The sequence below is a fragment of the Prosopis cineraria genome, unplaced genomic scaffold, assembly GCF_029017545.1.
Source record: "Prosopis cineraria cultivar Desert tree isolate PC_DT_omini unplaced genomic scaffold, ASM2901754v1 PC2, whole genome shotgun sequence".
NCBI lineage: Eukaryota > Viridiplantae > Streptophyta > Magnoliopsida > Fabales > Fabaceae > Prosopis > Prosopis cineraria.
Window position 1 is genome coordinate 10,752,780 of NW_026555333.1, and position 20,561 is coordinate 10,773,340.

Genomic DNA, 20,561 nt, shown 5'->3' on the forward strand with positions numbered 1-20,561 from the left:
TTAAATGAGGCACAAACCTTAAATTAATATTAATATGGGTCTTAAGCTTAAAACTTTCTAACTCTTTAAATTATAGTTATTTATTAATTTTAATGTAAAATTAATATATAATGTTACAAAATAATTATGTAGATTGTATTGACAAAGAGAGCAGTGAAAAGGGAATTGTGGAGAGGAATTTGTCATTCAAGATACAAGGTAACCATTATTAATGTGTTGTGATGGGTGTGTGTGTGATTGGTTAATGTGTTGTTTTTTTTTTTAAAATTATGAATTGCTAGAAGTAAATACTAATATATACTTATTTAGAATTATTGTCAAGTGGGCTAAAAATTTGTATTTATTTATTATGATGAGATGTTATTGTTCGATCATATTTTTGTTCAACTGTTTAAATGATGCATGACTTGACAAAGTATTTTAATATATGGTATTGTTGAAGATTTCTATCTGGTTAATTATTATTATGTGGTAAGCTCTCATTGGACCTAATGAGTGGCATATAGCTTGGTCCAACTCACCTTTAGCTGGGTGATTTGGCATCTGAGCATGGTGAAAGAAGGATGTAAGATGTAGTCATGCAATTAAATATTTGTTTGAAAATATTATTCAGTTAAATGTTTTGTTGCCCACTTAGCAATTGCATGATTAGTTACATTCACACGTATCATTACATATTAATTTGTAGTTATTGAGACTTTTAAGTCTCATTCCTCATGGTTAATATTTTTATAAGAGTAAGTCCGGCCGAAAAAGCACCAAAGACATAACTTTGGCATATGAAACATTATCTTTTACGCTACTTCTTATTTTAGATTATGCAATGCATCTTCTGTCAACTTATGACATATCTTATTTGTAGAGCATATAACCTTTAATCCTTTTTATTAACTACATTTATATGACCAAGATGAACATGTCTGTCCCTCTTGATTTTTGACTTGATTTGAACATCATGCTATAAAGATCTTGTCTATTCCTTATGGACCTAATTGCTTTTTGGGATGTTAGTAACATGATAAAATTTACTTGGAAGCATTGATTATTTAATAAAAAGGTATTTGTAATGTGAACAAGTATACATCCTATAATTATATTTTGTTGGGAATAAGTGTTAGATTATGGTGAATGTTGTGCGAAGCCATTTTGGGTATTGTTAAACTAGTATTATTTAGGAAGAATTAATACTTAAACAAAACTAATGGTATATTGTTTCGGATATACATTTGGGTCACATTACAAAATTAAAAATTTGTATTTAGAAATTATTTGAGATTCTGCCATCCTGAGATAGGCTTCTGTGCCAAATGTTGATTTAAAAATTATTTTCCTCAATATGAATTGTTTTACATTATTTTTTATTAGGTAAAATTTTATTATAAATGCATTTTTAATTATCATGGTGGAGCTTATTCATTGTGTTAAATTCTTTATATAATGGCAGGATGTTTGTAAAATGTTTTATTTACATGATAAACTCTTTTCTATCATAGTAGAGTTTTAAAAGAAGTTTTGTTATTTATTATTATGGTAGAAATTTTTCTACCATAGTAAGAGTTCAATGAAGTAAAAATGATTTATTGAATTAATAAATTGTGAAAAAATTGATTCTAAAAAAATACACATCAACCACTAACTAACATGTTACCATATAATAAACGATATTATTGTCCACATCAACATAATTAACATTGTTAATACAATATCAGCACCCACCTAAAAGTGTAGAGACCCAAAGTGTAGAAGAAAAAAATTATAGGGACTTAGAATATTAAAAATAAAGTGTAAAGATTATTAACAAATCTCGTGTAAAGTGTAAAAATTGAAAATTATATTTTTTAATAAAAAAATTATAGACCCACCAAGAGGCATGGGATCAACTTAATAAAAACAGAGCCACACCTCTTCCTGTGGGTAAATGATACTAGTTGTGAGATATTATTAAGGACAACCATCCATCTCCACTTGAAACTTTTATGCTTAAAATTTTTGGGGGATATCCTCTTGCAGTTGAGTTTTGGACTTTTCTTATTGGTCTTCAAAAAACCTTGGGATGGTGATCTTAGGAAGGTGAGTTTGAAAAGTAATTCATTAGAGGCTTTGAATCCGGTCAAAGATCGAAATAATGATATTTATGCAAATTGGGAGTTGATCAAAAAGTGCTGGAATTTACTTAGTCAAGATTGGACTATTGATATTGGCTACATCTGCAGATAAGAAAATATGGAAGCTAACCAACTAGCAAAACGTGCTTTTGCAATGCCACTGAGTCTTCACTTTTTGTCCTTGGAGGGCAGGGCTTCTGCTCATTCATTTCTTGTAATGTGGGCTAGCAGTTTTGTTTAACCCGGAAAAAAGAATGATGATTTTATTTATTTATATGTTGTGGTATTTTTATTTTATATTACCAAGCTTTTATACCTTTTTTAAATATTTTATCATGTAAATTAAACAGGCAGTTAAAATTATTTTTAAAAAATCGTTAAGCACAGTTTTTTTCACCTTTTAATTAATGGATTACGTATCGCTGAGGAAAAGCATTACAGCTTAATTGTCTGAAAATTATGTTTGCTTAAAGTTACGTTCTTCCCCAGTATTTATCAACCAGGACTTTTAGTCACTCGTTTGCAGTGGGAATTGGACTTGGATATAACAAGGTTCTAGTTCCACAACGTGCTTATCTTCACAAAGTCGGCCAATAAGTCAAATCTCTTTTTGCTTTATTTCCAGTTCGGCGCTTCCATTCCATGCAGGCGTCATGGAACAAACGTAGAGAATTGGTTTTCATTCTCTTGCTAATCCTTCCTCCCATTCTGCTGCTTATTTATATTTATCCTCGGCTCTTAATTCTACGGTTGAGATTTATTGTATCATAGAAATATTATTATACTATTAGATAATACATTTGTTAATAAAAGTAATATTAAGTAATACTACTTCGTTTCTAGTTGTAAAAAAAACTATCATTTTGTACTTGTTTTTTTATAAACAAAATCACATATTTCAATGAATATTTATTACATATTTTTTAAATTTTGCCTCATAATTTACATTAACAAAAAATATTTAATGCATATTTATGTTGATTAATATAGGGCATTTTAGTCTAATTTTTTTATTTTTAAATGTAATTATTATAGTTAACTAATTTTTTTTAAATTGTGTGGTACAATTTCTTTTTCTTATATATAAAAATGGAGAGAGTACATCATAAATTTGACAGCTTATATTTATTAAGTTATTTATTATTTAATTTGATAATGATTTTATAATACAATAAATTTCAACCAATGAAATTGAGATCCAAAAGTGGAGAAGTTGGGAGGACGGTTTGGTGCCCATTTGGATACGTCTTTAATCAATTTTATTCTCAAAAAAATTGATTATTTGGTTTATTAGCCAAATACCTGAAAAAGCAAAAAATTGATTTCAACCCTTAAAATTAAATTTTTTTTAAAAGCTAATATTTTGAGCTTTTCCAGAAACGCTGATAAAAAAGTACTGGAAAAATTACATAAAAAGGTCTAAAAAAATTATAAAAAAGCACAAAATTTTATAAAAAAAAATCAAACTCCCTTCTCTTCTCTTTTTTTTTTCTTAGTAAAATTCAAATTTTAAATCTTTAAAAAAGTTGCTAACATATATTAAGTTAAAATCAATTTTAAAAAAACAATATCCAAATAAATTACGTTATAACATAATCAATTATGATTAAAATCTACCACTTAATTAATTATTTTCATAATCTATTATACCCAACTGAAATCCAAACGGACCCTTGATAGGAGGAGGCAAGCTTTGACTATTTTCATTTTTCATCTCCCGCCAATGGATCTGGCATCAGTATTATGTTGGGTCCAAAATGAAAGAAGGAAAAAGGATAATAAAATTTTATTAAAATATATAAATAATAATCAGATTTTTTAAAATATTATAATTTTTCTATGATTTTTATGTATCTTTCTAACACTATTAATTTTGAATTAAATGACTAAATTTCCCTCTATTTAAAATAAAAAAATAATAGATTTACATTGAGAAATTATGATTTCTTGTTCAATTATTACGATTCATAGAATAAAGTTGTGATTATTTAAATAAAAATTATGATAGGTTATTTTTAGAATTTGGACTTTAGTGGTAAAGGAAATTTTATGTGGACAGTTGTAATTTTTTATTTAATTCTTAAGATTTATATGATAAAATTTATTATTGCTTAATTAAAAGTTATGATTGATTATTTTCAGAACTTAAATTTCAATAATAAAAAAAATTTCAAGTGAGAAGCTGTAATTTCTTGTTCAATTTATATGATTTATATAATTAAAGTTATTATTACGACTAGTTATTTTCAAATCTTGATTAATCATAAAAGAAATTTTGCATAAAAAGTTATAATTTCTTATTTAATTTTTATGATTTATAGAGCAAAAGTTGTAACTGCTTAAATAAAAGTTGTGATTAAAAAAAGAACTCAAACTTGCTATTTTTATTTTAAATAGAAACAATTTAATTATTTAACTTAAAATCATTAATATTAAAAAGGTACATAGAGATTTTAAAAAAATTATAATATTTTAAGAGATTTAATTATTATTTATATATTTTGTGAGATTTTATTATTATTTTTTCACGAAAGAATGCAAATAAAAGCGGGACTAAAATTAATTTCAACATATTTTTATAAAGAAAGATAAACATATTTACAAAAGGCATCTTCGCAGCACGGGCACGGGTTGCGTAAGTCAACCCCTTAATTATCTTTAATTTTCTATAAAATTTGCCTCTTCGGCATACCACATGGCCGTTTCGAGTTGTTTCCTCGCAAGCACAAGGAGTGAAAAAGGGAGGGGGGGAGAGAGAACGGGCTTATTTATACACTAGCTTACGGAAAATTTACATGCTCTTAGCGTATAATAAATCAACTTTGCCAATCAGTTATTATTAGTGAACTTATGGAATTATATTTGACACCTAATACTTTCGTATGAAATTAGGAAAGAAGATTGTTTTTGTCATGATTAAAATTACTCTATAAGAAAAGCTACGAACTAGTATAGTAATATTCAAGTCATCTACATGTTTAATTTCACGCGCTCATGGTTGGCGCAGCTTGAAGCCACACCCACTCGTCTCAAATTGATTTCCATTTGAGGAGGCCACAGCAGACTTAGCTTTTCAATCTATTTAATAACACCATGATATTTAATCCTTTTTTAATTAATTAGCTTTTCCTCGTTACAAGGTCATGATCGTCATGAAAGTTTTGGGTATTCTGACCGCATTTTTCTGGTTTACTTTAACCGGGAAGATCCGACAAAACAAGTGAAAATTAAAAATCAAAGGTTGCTGTTGGTGATGGTACAAACAGGTGTAGTTTGTCCGAAGCGATGTCGCGGCATTATGAGGATTGAGGAGCCTGTGAAATTCACAGAAATGATTGGTCCGGTCCAGATGCTTTAACCCTTGCTTTCGGCGGAGCTGCATCATGCAGGATGCAAAAAGTGGAGTCCCAAGTCAACGCTTTTTGTCTCTTCATATGACAGGTCGTTTGCCAAATACCAACGACAGCCAAATTGTCCGAGCGTGCAGGATTCTACATCCTCGCCTTCCCTGATGCGTATTTTGATTAAACCTAACAAAATATTTTTGAAGAAGACTGATTCCCATCAATGTCAACTACCGTTTTGTTCAAAGCTGTATGTTAATTTTCTGACTTGAAAACCTTATCAGTTAGAATTAAATTACTTTGTTCCATACCACAGCGTGGCTGCGCTGTGCACATGGGCCGTCTTACGTGTAAACCAAGCTCAAGGACGACAACACTCGTGAGCTCACAACCCTTGTCCTGTTTTTTTCTAACTGCATCCTGCAGTTTCTGCTCCTTTTACTTTTGTTGTTGTATCTCCATTGTTTTTTCCACTTCTATCAACTTCTTTACCCTAAACGAAGCAGCTGCACATCATCTAAGAAAATATTTTCACCCAGAAAGCATCGCCTATATGTAGAGTTTAAGAAGCTTAATTATCCGTATCTTATAGTACTGTCGATGCTATATTATATATATTGCATGTTGATCTCACCACATTATTATATTGTATTTTTATTGGGTTCCTCCTCCACATGCCCCATCCTGTTCGTGCGGCATGAAATATTGTGAGACCTTGAACCTCTAAATGATTACCGATGGATTAACTTGTTTCTTTTGCATGTGAAGCTGCCGATTCCACAAGCATATACCAGCTCATCTTCTCCATCACGACCGATAACCCCATCATTGCAACGAACCCCGATTTTGGATGGATTTTCGCCCTCTAACTGCTTCTGGAACACGATAGTGCTATTTCTGGTTTGCTTCTGGCCCTACTCGATTTCTTCTTGCAAACCCCAATTCGTTGCTTGTGCGGGACATTGCCGGCTGTCTCTGGATCTTGATCTAGCTTCCAAGTTTTGAAATCCACAAGTAAGTGTTACATTTTTTTCCCCCCTCTATGATAATACCAAGGATGGATTGTGCTTGTTTAATTGATACTGATAAGCTACCAACCAAATTGAAGAGCAGAATTTAGTTTCAAAGTTTCTGTGAGCTAACAGAGAGGGTGAGTAGAAAATTGAGTTGGTAAATTTGGAATTCAACCATGAGCTGTTTCATTTTGACCCGCAATTTCAAAGATAAACTTTACTGTCATTAAATTACTCTAACAAATCCCACCCAGTTGTCTCTTGGTTCAGCTTTGGATAGATATTAATACCATTGTTTAATCCTCCAATCCTCTGTTTTCTCTTCAGTTTAGTCACAAGAAGATGCGACCAGGATCTTGCGGAGAGTCGTTCGTGCAAGTTCCTTGAACAACGATCTCATCGTCTTCAGTGAAGCGAGAAAATGGGCAAGAAAACGAGCCTCTTGATAACTTTGTCAGCAGCCTTCATCACTGGGGCAATTTTCGTGAGTGTTGGTGCTGAGCCAGTGGAAGATAAAAAAGCGTTGCTTGATTTTTATCGCAATATCGGTCACTCTCATCCTCTCAACTGGGATGAGAATTCTTCTGCATGCAAAAGCTGGAGAGGAGTGTTCTGCAACAGTAAACAATCCAGAGTCGTAGCCCTCCATTTACCAGGAGCTGGGTTGAGCGGTCCATTCCCATCTAATACTCTTGGTCGTCTTTCAGAACTACATACTTTGAGTCTTAGATCCAATAGAATAACGGGTCCTTTTCCTTCTGATTTCTCTGAGCTTAAAAATTTGAGTTATGTTTATCTCCAATTCAACAAGTTTTCCGGTCCACTGCCATCGGATTTTTCAGGTTGGAATAATCTTATTGTTATCAATCTATGCAATAATTCTTTTACTGGAAGCATCCCTTCGTCCATTTCAAAATTGACTCATCTCACATATTTAGTCCTAGCAAACAACTCGCTTTCAGGGGAAATTCCTGACCTCGATATCCCTAGCCTAAAAGAGCTAAATTTAGCCAACAACCACCTTAGTGGGGTTGTGCCTAAATCCCTTGAGAGATTTCCAGGTTCAGCTTTTGCTGGTAACGACAATCTTACAACAGAAAATGCAATTCCTCCGGCAATGCCACTTCAGCCGCCAAATGCTCCTCCGAGAATGAAAACCAAACTAAGTGAACCTGCATTATTGGCTATAATCATTGGTGGCTGTGTGCTATTATTTCTGGTGATTGCAGCTTTCTTGCTTATCCGCAGCTATCAGAAAGGAGATGAAGATTTGCCACCAGTGAAGTCAAAGAAAAAGGAAGAGTCTCTGAAAAAAGAAGCATCTGAAACTGAAAGTCAGGACAAGAACAAGATTGTGTTCTTTGAGGGTCGCAATCTTGCCTTTGACCTGGAAGACCTGTTGAGATCATCTGCCGAGGTACTAGGAAAAGGAACTTTCGGGACCACATACAAGGCTGCTCTAGATGATGTAACCACGGTGGTGGTGAAGAGATTGAAGGAAGTTGTGGTCGGAAAACGTGAGTTTGAACAGCAGATGGAGGTGGTGGGGAGGATTAGGCACGATAATGTGGTTCCATTAAGGGCATACTATTATTCCAAGGAAGAGAAACTTATGGTGTATGATCACTTCGAACAGGGTAGCGTTTCTGCAATGTTACATGGTACGTTAAGCCTTTTCTTCTATCATCTTGTTTGCACTAGAAAACCTTATTTGCTAACGGTAATAATGCAATGCTCACGCATCCCCGTCATGCAGGTAGGAAAGGGGAAGGCAGGGCTTCTTTAGACTGGGATAGCCGGCTGAGAATTGCGATCGGTGCAGCAAGAGGGATGGCTCATATCCACACACAACATGGAGGGAAACTAGTACATGGGAACCTAAAAGCCTCAAACGTCTTCTTAAACTCGCAAGGATATGGTTGTGTATCTGATGCAGGCTTGGCGACATTAACAAGTTCAATGGCCTTACCAGCACAGAGAACCGGAGGGTACCGTGCACCGGAAGTAACAGACATGAGAAAAGCGAGCCATGCGGCTGACATATACAGTTTTGGGGTGCTGGTGCTTGAGCTTCTGACCGGGAAATCACCCATACATGCCACAGGGAGTGAGGAGGCGGTGCACCTGGTTAGGTGGGTGAATTCAGTGGTGAGGGAGGAGTGGACGGCGGAGGTGTTTGACGTTGAGTTACTGAGATATTCGAATATTGAGGAAGAAATGGTAGATATGTTGCAGATAGGGATGGCATGCGCGGTGAGGGTGCCAGAACGGAGACCAAAAGTGCAACATGTTGTGAGGATGTTGGAGGAAGTTCGTAAAGTGAATACCGGGACCCAATCATCCACGGAAGCTTCCACACCGACCCCACAAGCAATTATTGACGTACCTTCTTCTTCCTCTGTTCGGCAATAAGATTCTTTCGTCTTTAGTCAATTGCTGTTCAGATGTATGCAAGTTTAATTTCATCTGCGAAGGGAAAAAAATTGTTGATTGTTGTCCACTCTCTCAATGGATGCGTGTTCAGCAGCCAAATCTAGCTGGAATCATTGTCAAGGAGGTCAGTTGACGTACTCCAGCAAAATGAAAGATTATTCTTCTACTTTCCTGGTCTCTCGGCCATTACAAATAGCTTGTCATTTTTTAAGAACAGTCCACTGAGTGATCCTACTTCTTGGGATGCCAGTTCTTGAGAATATTATGGTCGTTGTTCTCAAGTCGCTTGGTCAATGAAATTTGAAACCATTTAAGAACATGAGAAGCTTGCTGCTCAAACTAATCAAGTTACCAACTTTAGTGGGAATACGGGCCTAGCCCTTCGGATTGGCTTGTTCAAGCCCGTTTAACAAGAGGGCTGAACTTGTAATTAAAACTCTTGAAATGTAATTTGAGTTGAAATGTGTTGAGGGCCAATCTATTTAAGGCCACGTAACTTTTTTTTTATTCAAATAATTAACTTTTGATAGGCTCTTGGACTTAAAAAAAAAATTTAAGCATAATCTATCTGTACATATTAGCCCATATCTACAGGAAAAAAAATATTTAAAAAATAACAACTAATCTTAAATCTTCTAACTTAACTCTCCAGACTACATTCCACTAATTCTACCCCTCTGTAATTTATCTCTTATTTATGTGAGTTGTGCTCGTCTTTCATCATTCCCCTTTATTGATAAAATCTCCCAAATTCCAACAATGCTCCATTGTCCGTGATTGAACTTCATCGTGCTCCTTCGTCTATGACAATGCTTTGCCAAACTCAAAGATTCAAATGACATCATCTCTCAAGTCATCCTCTTACTCGAATAGAACTGTAGTTTGATTTGTTTTTCCTTATTCTTAGTTTTGCTCTCAGTCAACCTTGTGCCTATGATTTATTTTGTTTGGTCATTCTGATAGTATCATTTTGTTTGCGTTTATGGTTTATTCAGTTGTTTTATTTCAATTGCTACCATTTCATTTATTGATATGGTTGTACTCTTAATTTATATACTAGAATGAAATTTTTGAGTTATGAAATAAAATGAAATATTACTATTTAATTTGATAAAAAAATTTAATAAAAAAATAAAAATAAGTAATAGGATTTGAAGCCCGTAAGCCTGAACCTGCTATCTCAAAGGTTGGGCCCCGCAATTTAATATCTCAAAAGAAAAATAGGCTTTTTAAGCCTGATCTTTTTAAACCCAAGCCTACCAAAGGCCAACTTTTTAGAATCAGGTTGGCCCGTTTTTCCAGTTATGTGGCAACCATTTGGTCCTTTCAACCAGAAGAAAATAACAAGAATAATAGCCCCCGTCTACTAATCTACAGTTTCTTTTAAGCTCAATCCGCTCGCACACTGGATTCGCAAACTGGCAATTCGCACCTCGGAACTTGGATCGAGTTGTTATTCTCAAGCGGTATGAGTATTAGTGGAGAGAGAACAGATTAACAATTTCCATTTCATGAGTTAACAATAAATTACAATAGAATTGAGTATTTAAAGTCGAAAAGTACCTGCTGAGCAAGCTAGATGGCGATGAAGATAACAACATTAAAAAAGGTGTGGCTGGATATAATATAATAAAAACTACAAGGGTTCCATGGGCCATTTCATTCATCCAGAGAAATCCGCCAATCTGGTTTCGAGTAAAAATTTTACATCACGTATATATATTTCTTTCATTTTGAAATATGAGGTATCAGAATTACAGGCATAATTCAGACATTCAAAAGAGAAGCCAAACTATCCCAGTGAGAACCTTGGTCACACAATCACCCCAGAATCATTAGCTGTACGTATCTCCTAACTCAGCCATCACACAAAGGGCACTGCAACTCACTTCCTCAAAATTCTTGTTTTCACCCCCCCTATATTAGCAAAGCAAAAATAAGAGAAGCTTCGCAAAATGGAGGCAGAAATTACGCTACATTAAGCAAAATAAGAATGGGTAGGGTGGTGGCAACATACCTTCAACTTCCTCAAACTGTATTTCCTTGACAATGTCAGAGGCAGCATTATACTCAAACCTACAAAGAAATAGCAAAATATCCTTTATTGACGATTGATTACCATTTGCAAGTCAATGGATGTGTAAGTATGTAGATCATTTGATTGTATAATCTGGACGACAAGGAGTCAAATTTTGCCCAATAATCTAAATATTTTCAGGTTAAAATTGCCCCAGGGCTCAACTTAAATATATAATGAAGAATAGATCACTGGAGCAAGAATGAAACATTAATGAAGGATAGATTGGAATTCAAGAACATACAGCACAGAGCAATAGGCATAAATTTCATTTACCTATTGGAGAAAACCACATCAAGTTGATAATCAGATGCACTCTTAGTAGCTTCGACTAACACAGTGACAATTTCAGTTTTTCTAGTACTGGCCATGAATAGATCATACTCTGTTGGAATTATTACTGCAAAAAAGTTATCACTTAGTTCGCTCAGACACATTCTCTCAACAGCTGCAAGGGCTATCCTCCTTTTAAGGGCACCAGTATCCGGGTCAACAATATAAATGGCGAAATCAGTAATTAAGAGGATACGTTTTTTCATTTTCCCCAAGCCAGTGAACTTCAAAACTTTATCTGCAAACAGAACTTGCTTGTCCCCTGGAGGAAAATGAACGGAGATTAGAATTTCATAACTCGGTAGGCTGTACACCACATCTTACCCTCTCCCACCCCACTCCCTCCACTGCATTTCTCAAAAAATGCAAACATGATGCAAGGCTTTCCAAACTGCTCTCTATTCATCTTGCACAATTGCGTCTCTTTTTTTCCAAAAAAAAAAAAAAATCCCTGAATTTCTATATTCACTTATTTTTATATCACATAATTCTTTTTCATTTTTTTACTCCGTGGAGATCCCACCTTCCTGCAGATATCATACAATAAGCTTGGTTAAATTCAAACGGTTAAGCTTCGATATTCTGGTATACCGTTGACAAACTTCTCATTAAAGAAAAAGAAAACTCCAGAATTGAGCACTGAACCATTGAATGCACTAGTCAGAACTGTCAGGAGTTGAAGAACTACGTCACCTAAAACATATTTGGCTCTCTAGAGACCGAAGACCTATGTTTCTTTCATACATAATATGGTAAATCTACAAAAAAGGGTAAGAAAAAATCAATCTTCCTCTCCTTTTCTCATCAGTGATCACAGTAGGATGGCATTATTCAGCACCATGAATGACTCCTGAGCTTTACTTGCAGAAATGTAACATTAACAAACGCATTATCTAAGATCAATCCAAACTATCATTTAGTATGTCCTTTAGGCAAACACTTAAATTATAACTACGTGCTTAGATCACAGAAGAATCAATCCACTAACTGGTAACAAATGTTAATTGGCACTAGTTGCCCGTGTCCTTATCATTGAACAAGTCAATTGTCTCATTAAACGATCAAATTTCCCAGTTAACATGCCAGATACCCAAAGGCTAGTTTCGAAAACACCGAATCCAGCAATCCGCAACCATCAAAAGAGTTCTACACAGCCGTACTACCAGTGGATAACAAGATATTTGCGTTTAAGGACTAACCTTGTTTCTGCAAAATTTTCATCAAAGAAGGTTGTGAAGGGACATCGATGTAGTCCCCTTTAAAATCTCTGTGAAGAGACGCCTTTCTCCGGACCTTGATGCCCATGAATGGCTCTTGATCTTCGGAAACACTGCCGTTGGAAAAACTCAAGCGCAAATTTTCCTCTTGTTCGATTTCGTTATCGTATCGCCCTCGAGAGGAGTCGTCATCCTCGACACCACCGTCTTTGGAAGGATCGGATCTGGAATCTTGAATCTGGACCCGTCTCTCCGTCCTGAACCGTTCCATCTAGAGTTGAAGCTTTGGAGCGGTGATGGGACTCGGAGACGGAGGGAAGCGGTGCAGCCTGCGAATGCTGTGCTGGTTGTGGTTGATGCCTTTGGGAGTTGTGGGGAGTTGCGTGCGGTGTGACATGGTCATGGTGGGACCACGTGCTCCTGAGCCTCGTAACCATCTGGTTCCAGCTGGCTTATACGTCAGCTAGCTGCACTTTGTGAGCCAGCAGTGTCCAGCTCCGGCCAGGCGATTGTTTACTGATTAGTGATCATCACGACGTTGATCGGCAAACACTTTCAATTACGAGAAACAGAGTAATTCAGCGCTCATCTATAGATAAGTCCTAGAAGCTGTGTCTCCCGGTCCGGATTTAATTTTTATGGTGCATATTTACAATTTTTTAATTAGTGTTTTTCAAATAAAAAAATATTTTTTAAAAGATTAACGATTAAAAGATTATCTTTATTTTAAAATTTTATATTTATTAAAATAATTTCCTTTAAGAAAATAAAAGTAAAAAATTGTAAATCTAACTTATTCAAATTTCTGACCAAAAAAAAAACTTATTCAAATTAAATCTAAGCAATCCAGACACGATAAGTTCTCAACAATCATCATAAACTGGTTGCCTTATCTCTGTCATTAATGGCAATTTGAGTTGCTGATTGTCTTTATATTAGTATATGTGTTTATATAAAATATTGAAATTTAAATATCTATATTCTATATAATAAAAAATTTGCAAATCGTCCAAATGTAAAAAAATATTTTTAAATAATAGATAAACTAGCTTAAATTTTAGGTCTAATACTATTATAAATCATGATTCATATCTTATACGAATTATTTCTTTAATTTTTAAAAACAATAGCATTCGATCCCGCTATTAAAAGTCAATTTTGATCATTAATTGATCATAAAATAATAAAAAATAATCTTAAAAATTATAAAAGAAAATCAAAAATTATAATAAATGATTCAAAAATTATAAATAAAGAAAACAAAATTATAAAATTATATTATCATGAAACATTGAAACTTGAGCGTGTGAAATCTATTTCACAGAGAAATTATACTTTTAGAACAGATTTATTTACTAATGCCAATATAACTTTTTTTTTTTAATAATGGTGCACGGATTTTATGAAGTAAGTACATCTACATATATAGTTCCACTCCTTCTTCTGAGATTTTTAACGATGAAAACCAATTTGAATGATTTTGACTAGTTAAACAAGAGAAAAATAATCAACTGGACCGAATTAAATGGACAAATTATTCTAGGCGGATGTTTAGTCTGGCTTTTAGAAGCTTTAAACCAGTGTTTTAACTCCAAAAAGTTAGTTGAAGAGTCAAAGCAGCTATCGTGATTTGTGATGTTTTCGGATATAACGTTATCACCTATTATCAGAATTAAAAATGAAACTAAAAATCAAAGATAAGGAGATAAAAGAAAATTACATCAACATTTTTTTTGTAAATATAAGAAATAAGTTTCGCCAAAACAAAAAAATATACTCCATCAAAATTAAAATACAAAACATTGATAATTATATTATGATTTTAAAAATATTAATTAAAACTTTAATTTCTTAAAATAATTTATATTTTTTTAATTTTATCTTCATTAAATAACCTATATGTGCTTTAATAATGATAATTAAATTTTTAATACATAATTTTTTCAAAAAATAATAAATAAAATAGGAGTATAATTAAAAAATAATTATAAAATCCACTCAATATCTTATATTTTAAATTTAAATTCAAAACAAGATTTTTAGAAGATTATATTATTCTTTGGAGGGAGTACTCAAAATAATGAATAAACCTCCCTTAACTAAATACTACATATACAAGCTCAACCATTTATTTAAAGGATAAAGATTCAATTTTGCCCTTATATTTATTTTTTAGGAGCGCTGGGTACTCTATATTCTTAAGTAAAATAAGTTTATCTCTAAATTATCTTTTCAAGAAACAAAAAATCTCATCCATTAATGAACCATTAATTATGCCGTTATATGCTAACGTGGCATGTCTGTGGAGCCTAAACATAATGACAAGTTAGACTCTAACCATATATTTTAGTGTTAATTTATTTCTAAACTTTTTTTTCTACGAACGTTAAACACTCTAAAGTTTTTTTTAAGAGTATTAAATACTTTAAAAGTCTTATTAAAATAAAATTTAATAAATGTTGTGAAAATATCAAATATTTCATATTTAATAATTTAAATATTATTATTTATAAATATTCATTTAGAATTTATAAATTACTTTTTAAATATTAACAACTTAAATTAGTATTTTGTAAATTTATAAATAATTTTTTATTTTTATATATCAACATTGAATCTTTTCTTCAAAATAATGCCTAATTTATTATGATTTTTGTACATGTCGAACTTACTTATGTTTTTAATATTGATTAAGTTCCTTAATTTTTTAGTCAACTAATAATCTTTTTTTAAAAAATTATACTACCCAAATTTAATACTCTCTCTATGTTGCAGTATCAGAAGTAAAATAAAAAATGTGACAATTAAGACTAACAATATGACAAAAAATATTTATTTAAAAAATATCACTTATGTCATTATTGTACTACTAAAAAAGTTATTTAACAAGAAAAAATAAAGAGATGAGAAGAAAAAAAATCTCTTCGTTAATTTAGAGGTTTATTCTCTTCATTTTTAATATAAAATTATAAAATATTAAATTGAGTGGTGTAATATTTTAAATAATAATATTTAAATTATTAAATATTAAAATATCTAATATTTTAATAATATTTATTAAATTTTATTTTAACAAGATTTTAAGGTGACCAGCACTTCTAGAAAAAATTTTAAGGTACTCAGCGATGTTGAAAAAAGAGTTTGGAAACACATTAGTATCAAATGATAATGGAAAAGTTAATATTCATTAACAAAAGAATTTTTTACTTCTCAAAAAAATAATATATGAATAAAATTATTTTATTTAAGAGTATAGACTACCTGATATTATTAAAAAAATAAATACAAAAATAAAGTTAAACATTAATACTTTATTTAAATGATAAGGATTACACCAATATTTTGCATGAGAGCCGAGGAAAACAAAATTCACACGCAACGCCAGAAAGACAGCAATCGAACGCGCGAAATCAAGATGCGGAACGACGCCGTTGAGGAGGGATGAGCCTAAGGAGTAAGGAGCGCGGACCTCCTTTCCTTTTCGGCGGCCACCTTTGGCACGAGAGAGAAAAAGGAAAGGGGTTTCGTACAGAAAACGCCAAGTTGGGACCCACTCTTTCAAAGAGGAAATAAATTATAAAAAATAATCGAATAGTATAATGACATTAATAATTAATCAGAGAAGCAACAATGCTAATCAACCGAAGAAATAAGATCGGGGATCGATTCTGAAGCCGCCCCAGTCATTTACAAAAGTCATCTTCGCCTTCCACTTATTTTTTTCTCTTTGTTTCTCTCCTCCTCCTCCTCCTCCTCCTTTGCAAATCCGTTCCCAAATCTAAAGGCTAGAGGAGGATCTGTCGGTTTTCTCTTCGGTATGATGGCATCCCCCTCCCCTCCCCCCTAAAAAAGAAATATATTCTCTCGGTTCCTGGTGCTCCGTGCCTACATGTGCATGTGCATGTGTAAGCGTAGGCTTTGATCTGAATCGGTTTTAAATTTTTGCTTAGGTTTCGTGATGGCCTCCAAGCGGATCTTGAAGGAACTCAAGGATTTGCAGAAGGATCCTCCCACATCCTGCAGCGCCGGTATTGCATTTCTTATTGCTTCTGGCCCAGTTTTTTTCGTTTTGATTTTTCGTTCGCGTGCTTGTCTTCGCTCATGCTTCGACTTCGCAATTTTCTTAGGGGAAAAAATCGTTCTAGTTATATTCGGTGGCTGTAATTTAAATTTTGTTATGATATGTGTACATCTTCTGACTTCTTGAGGAACTTACGATCCTGAGTTTCTTGCATTCTCTTTCGTCGATTGAGTCCTTTCCGCCTGACATTTCTGATTGCAACTGATTTCTATTGATTCTGCCGACATCGAAATGTTACGTTCAGAATATTTTGGGACTCGCCGCCGATTGTGGAGCCTTCTTGCATTGAGGGCAATCTTTGTATCTGGGGGTTCTGGGTTCATGGGGCAAAAATGGTGAAACCAAAGCGGCGTAAATGGCATTGAAGTCGAATGAGTCGTATGCTTTTCTTAAACTGGAGATTGTAGGTTAGGAAGATTACTTGGTCTTATGACCGGGGTTATACATCGCTTGCTAAATAATTAAGCTTGTGAACAACGCACTTTTTGGGAATGTAAAATGAATATTTGGTTTTATTTGTTTCTTAATAGGTAGGCTGTGTCTTTGATTTAAAATCTCGTCTTCCTTTTTTAGCAGACGGTGGCATGACTCTCAACTATTGCCCTGGCTAATATGCATTTTATTTTGTACTAGATTCTGCAATTATGAATTTGGACTTTGTACTTGTAGCTGAGTGATGTTTCAATTTTACATATCGCCTGCACAGCCATTATTATGATCAAATCAGTCAGCAATATATGTGATATTGGTGTTTTTGCGCTATTCTTTCTTTTAATACTCTTTTGGGATATCCGTGCACTTCGGTTATGGCATGAGGGCGGGGATGAGAATCAAACTAAAATCTCTTTTGTAATTGGATTCTCCTTTTGGTCTTTGGGATTTTAGTGATATAAAGGGTTTTGAAATTTCAGTGAAATTATTTGAATAGGGAAAAAGATTGATTCAGACGCGTTAGAAGGCACATAATTTTTTCGACAATGCTGTGGAAAGTTGTTACTTGTTGCTATGACTTAAACCTAGGACAGTCGCAATGTGCACTGGCTATCCAAGCTAAGGAGGGTGGCAAAGATTATGCATGCTTAGATATTCTCCGCAGTCAACTAAAATTACTGGAATTTTGGCTTTCTAACTTGCTAACAGTCTGCTGACTAACTGCATGAGATGTACATTGTATTGTTTGATGTAAGCAATATGTAACTTATATTTGCATTGGCCGTTGTTTTCACGTTTGCTTATATTGTGCACTATTTATTTCTAAACATTGAAGGTCCAGTTGCTGAAGACATGTTTCATTGGCAAGCAACAATTATGGGCCCTCCAGACAGTCCTTATGCTGGAGGTGTTTTCCTAGTTACCATTCATTTTCCTCCAGATTATCCCTTCAAGCCACCAAAGGTCTGTAATTCATTCACTTGTCTATTTATTTTTGTATTGCTTTTCTTGTTTCCTTCTTCACTGTCTTTACATGTTCGCTAGTTCAGTTTTATTTAGTGATTTCATTCTTCTTCTCACATATAGTTTGTATTTTGCTTCTAGAGGCAGGTATATGAATTTTAAATCCAACTTTTTTTGTTATTAGAATGCTAACTCGCCAACAAATTAGAATTTTATGCTTGGTGTCAAGTTTAAATTAAAAAACATGGCATTTGTGATTCAATCTAAACTTTAAGAAAAATGTTGACTTTTGGAATCTAGCTGCATGCTTTCTTTTAGCTGAAAAAATTGAGAGGGAGCATGCCTGTTCCTTCAGTGTATATGTAAAAATGCTTGTGGATTGTTCTCCTGGTACTTTTTAAATTGATCTCTCATTTCCATCTTGCAGGTTGCATTTAGGACGAAGGTATTCCACCCGAATATCAATAGCAATGGAAGCATTTGCCTTGACATACTAAAGGAGCAGTGGAGCCCTGCTCTGACCATTTCGAAGGTTTGTTTCTTTTCAGTTTCGGATAATTAGGAAAATCTTCATTCCATGAAGCACATTTTTAAGTTCCCAAATCAGCACAGATACGGCAATTATTTAGTTGGTACTTCCCGGTAAGGTGAATCCACTTGATTTTCCTTATGGTTCTGATATAGGCCAAGTCCATTTCATACAGAGCGGGTTTCATCGCACTGTACTGGTCATTGAAACATGCTTTTATTTTATGTTGTAGTCGGGGTTCTATGCATCATCAGTATAAAACCCGTTGTTTCGTTTACGTGTTGGGATTGCAATAATCACTGCTAGCTTTCTCCAGGTGTTGCTCTCAATCTGTTCCCTTTTGACGGACCCAAATCCTGATGATCCTTTGGTCCCTGAAATCGCCCACATGTACAAGACAGACCGGAACAAGTATGAGACAACTGCAAGAAGCTGGACTCAGAAATACGCCATGGGCTAAGACACCCGTGAGATGATGTGTGAGGGAGATGCCCTTTATTTTTCAGTGTTTAGGCCTAGCAGCCGGGTGTAACGTGTAATGAAAACTTCATGTCTTCAATCTTGAATTGATTATGGCGCCTCCAGTTAAAGATGTGGATGGGGCATAACATTTTTTTTCTACTGGTGTATTGCAATTTACAAACCTTGCTTTCTATGACACTCATGTGGGGCCTAATGAAAGCGTATGACTAAATTCCTAACCCTGCTTTGATATCATCAAATATCCATGGAGTCTTGATGGTTGGAAATCGACTGAACTCGAAGCATTTCTATAATTATTGGAGAACTCTAAAATAAAAATTAGTATCATCGTATCTTTTTCGATGGAGGTAGTGAGTGGTCTTTTTTATTTTTTTGGGGTGGTGTTAAACCATTCCACATTCGAAGTGAGTTCGAGCCGGCTTGGGTCCCAAACATGGGATAATTCTTTCAAGCTTATTTTTTTCATTCCCATGATTGGAATTGAACCTGAGTTTATGGTTCAGGGACTTAGACCCCTTTCTCAGTGTATTAAATTTCACATTTCATCTCCTTTTTAAGATCGAAAATATTATTGAAGGTTGAGTGGAAATCATATTCGTTGGGTAACTTACCTTCTTCGGGAGTGATGTGTAAAAAAAAAAAAAAATGTCTCAACTCTTGGGTAGCTCTGAGGTAAAGGAAGGGGATTGGGAACTATTTCTCACATTTTGTGCCAAATTATGCGTCGTATTAATAGAATGCAAATGAAAAGGCACACTAAGACACGCAAATTTGTGTATATATGTATCTAATATATACATTTCATTTGAACAACACACTAATTTTTTATAATAAAGCTGAATAAGTCATTTCTTTTTCTCCTATCATGAGAAAAGCAGTTTATTAACAATCTTATCATCTCATGTTCCCTTTAGCCTTGCAAGATTCGACTAGCATTTTTTTTTGTCAAGAAATAAATCTTAGATGTTAATTCAATCAATGATATGATTTTTAAGGCCAAAAAAAAACCTAGATTACTTGAATTAAGAAGCATAACGAACAAAACTGATATCAGATGAAATCGGCTATCAGAAATCTGGCCACGTCGCCTTATCGTTCTGTCCTCTTCGGTCGTATTGCAATGATTTTCAATTTTCTGGGAAGACGTATCCATTTGGGCCAGCGAAATCAAATAAAAATAACGACACGAAAGAAACAATGGAACAAGCAAGGCGCAGCAGAACTTCTTCCTTGTCTTTCTTTTTTTATGCCAATAACATATAAAGCTGAGTGCATCAAATTAGGAATCTCAGCCCATCCTAAAAAGGACAAACTCAGCCCAACCCCATGTTGCTGGGCATCATGGCCCATTTTCATTTATTAAACAAGAAAGAAGGTTTGGTTCAATGGCAATGCCTAAGCTGGTTGCAGGCGAGGCCAGTACCCAGACACAGGGTGTATGGGAATTCTGTTGGTTAGTTTCAATTTTATACAAGTGAAGCAACTTAAGACGAAAACAAAAGGAACAAGGATAATCCCCCCCTTTAATACAGGATATTTTCCTTTATTTTT

General features: G+C 34.0%; 3 protein-coding genes across 6 annotated transcripts; 2 read left to right on the forward strand and 1 right to left on the reverse strand.

Moving 5' to 3' along the window:
• Positions 1–5,702: 5,702 nt before the first annotated feature.
• Positions 5,703–9,391, forward strand: LOC129304073 (probable inactive receptor kinase At4g23740). Of its 3 annotated transcripts, none has more exons than XM_054943710.1 (4): positions 5,703–5,828; positions 6,218–6,463; positions 6,790–8,123; positions 8,219–9,391. In XM_054943710.1, exons 3-4 carry the CDS (start codon positions 6,884–6,886, stop codon positions 8,872–8,874), a joined length of 1,896 nt encoding a protein of 631 aa, XP_054799685.1. In that variant the 5' UTR covers positions 5,703–5,828; positions 6,218–6,463; positions 6,790–6,883; the 3' UTR covers positions 8,875–9,391. The 3 variants fall into 3 exon arrangements, with proteins under 3 accessions (XP_054799685.1, XP_054799684.1, XP_054799686.1); XM_054943709.1 differs by lacking the exon at positions 5,703–5,828 and adding an exon at positions 5,859–6,004; XM_054943711.1 differs by lacking the exon at positions 5,703–5,828 and having other exon boundaries at positions 5,864–6,463; positions 6,795–8,123.
• Positions 9,392–10,495: 1,104 nt separating this feature from the next.
• LOC129301764 (uncharacterized) lies at positions 10,496–12,913 on the reverse strand. Of its 2 annotated transcripts, XM_054940358.1 has the most exons (5): positions 12,505–12,913; positions 11,502–11,567; positions 11,249–11,372; positions 10,913–10,971; positions 10,496–10,812 (listed from the first exon to the last, which is right to left on the reverse strand). In XM_054940358.1, the coding sequence occupies exons 1-5, from the start codon at positions 12,791–12,793 to the stop codon at positions 10,781–10,783; spliced, it is 570 nt and encodes a 189-aa protein (XP_054796333.1). In that variant the 5' UTR covers positions 12,794–12,913; the 3' UTR covers positions 10,496–10,780. The 2 variants fall into 2 exon arrangements, with proteins under 2 accessions (XP_054796333.1, XP_054796332.1); XM_054940357.1 differs by having other exon boundaries at positions 11,249–11,567; positions 12,505–12,902.
• A 3,255-nt stretch (positions 12,914–16,168) lies between these two features.
• Positions 16,169–19,228, forward strand: LOC129303473 (ubiquitin-conjugating enzyme E2 10). The gene is made up of 5 exons (XM_054942815.1): positions 16,169–16,337; positions 16,473–16,550; positions 17,871–17,998; positions 18,426–18,530; positions 18,844–19,228. Exons 2-5 carry the CDS (start codon positions 16,481–16,483, stop codon positions 18,985–18,987), a joined length of 447 nt encoding a protein of 148 aa, XP_054798790.1. The 5' UTR covers positions 16,169–16,337; positions 16,473–16,480; the 3' UTR covers positions 18,988–19,228.
• Positions 19,229–20,561: the final 1,333 nt, after the last annotated feature.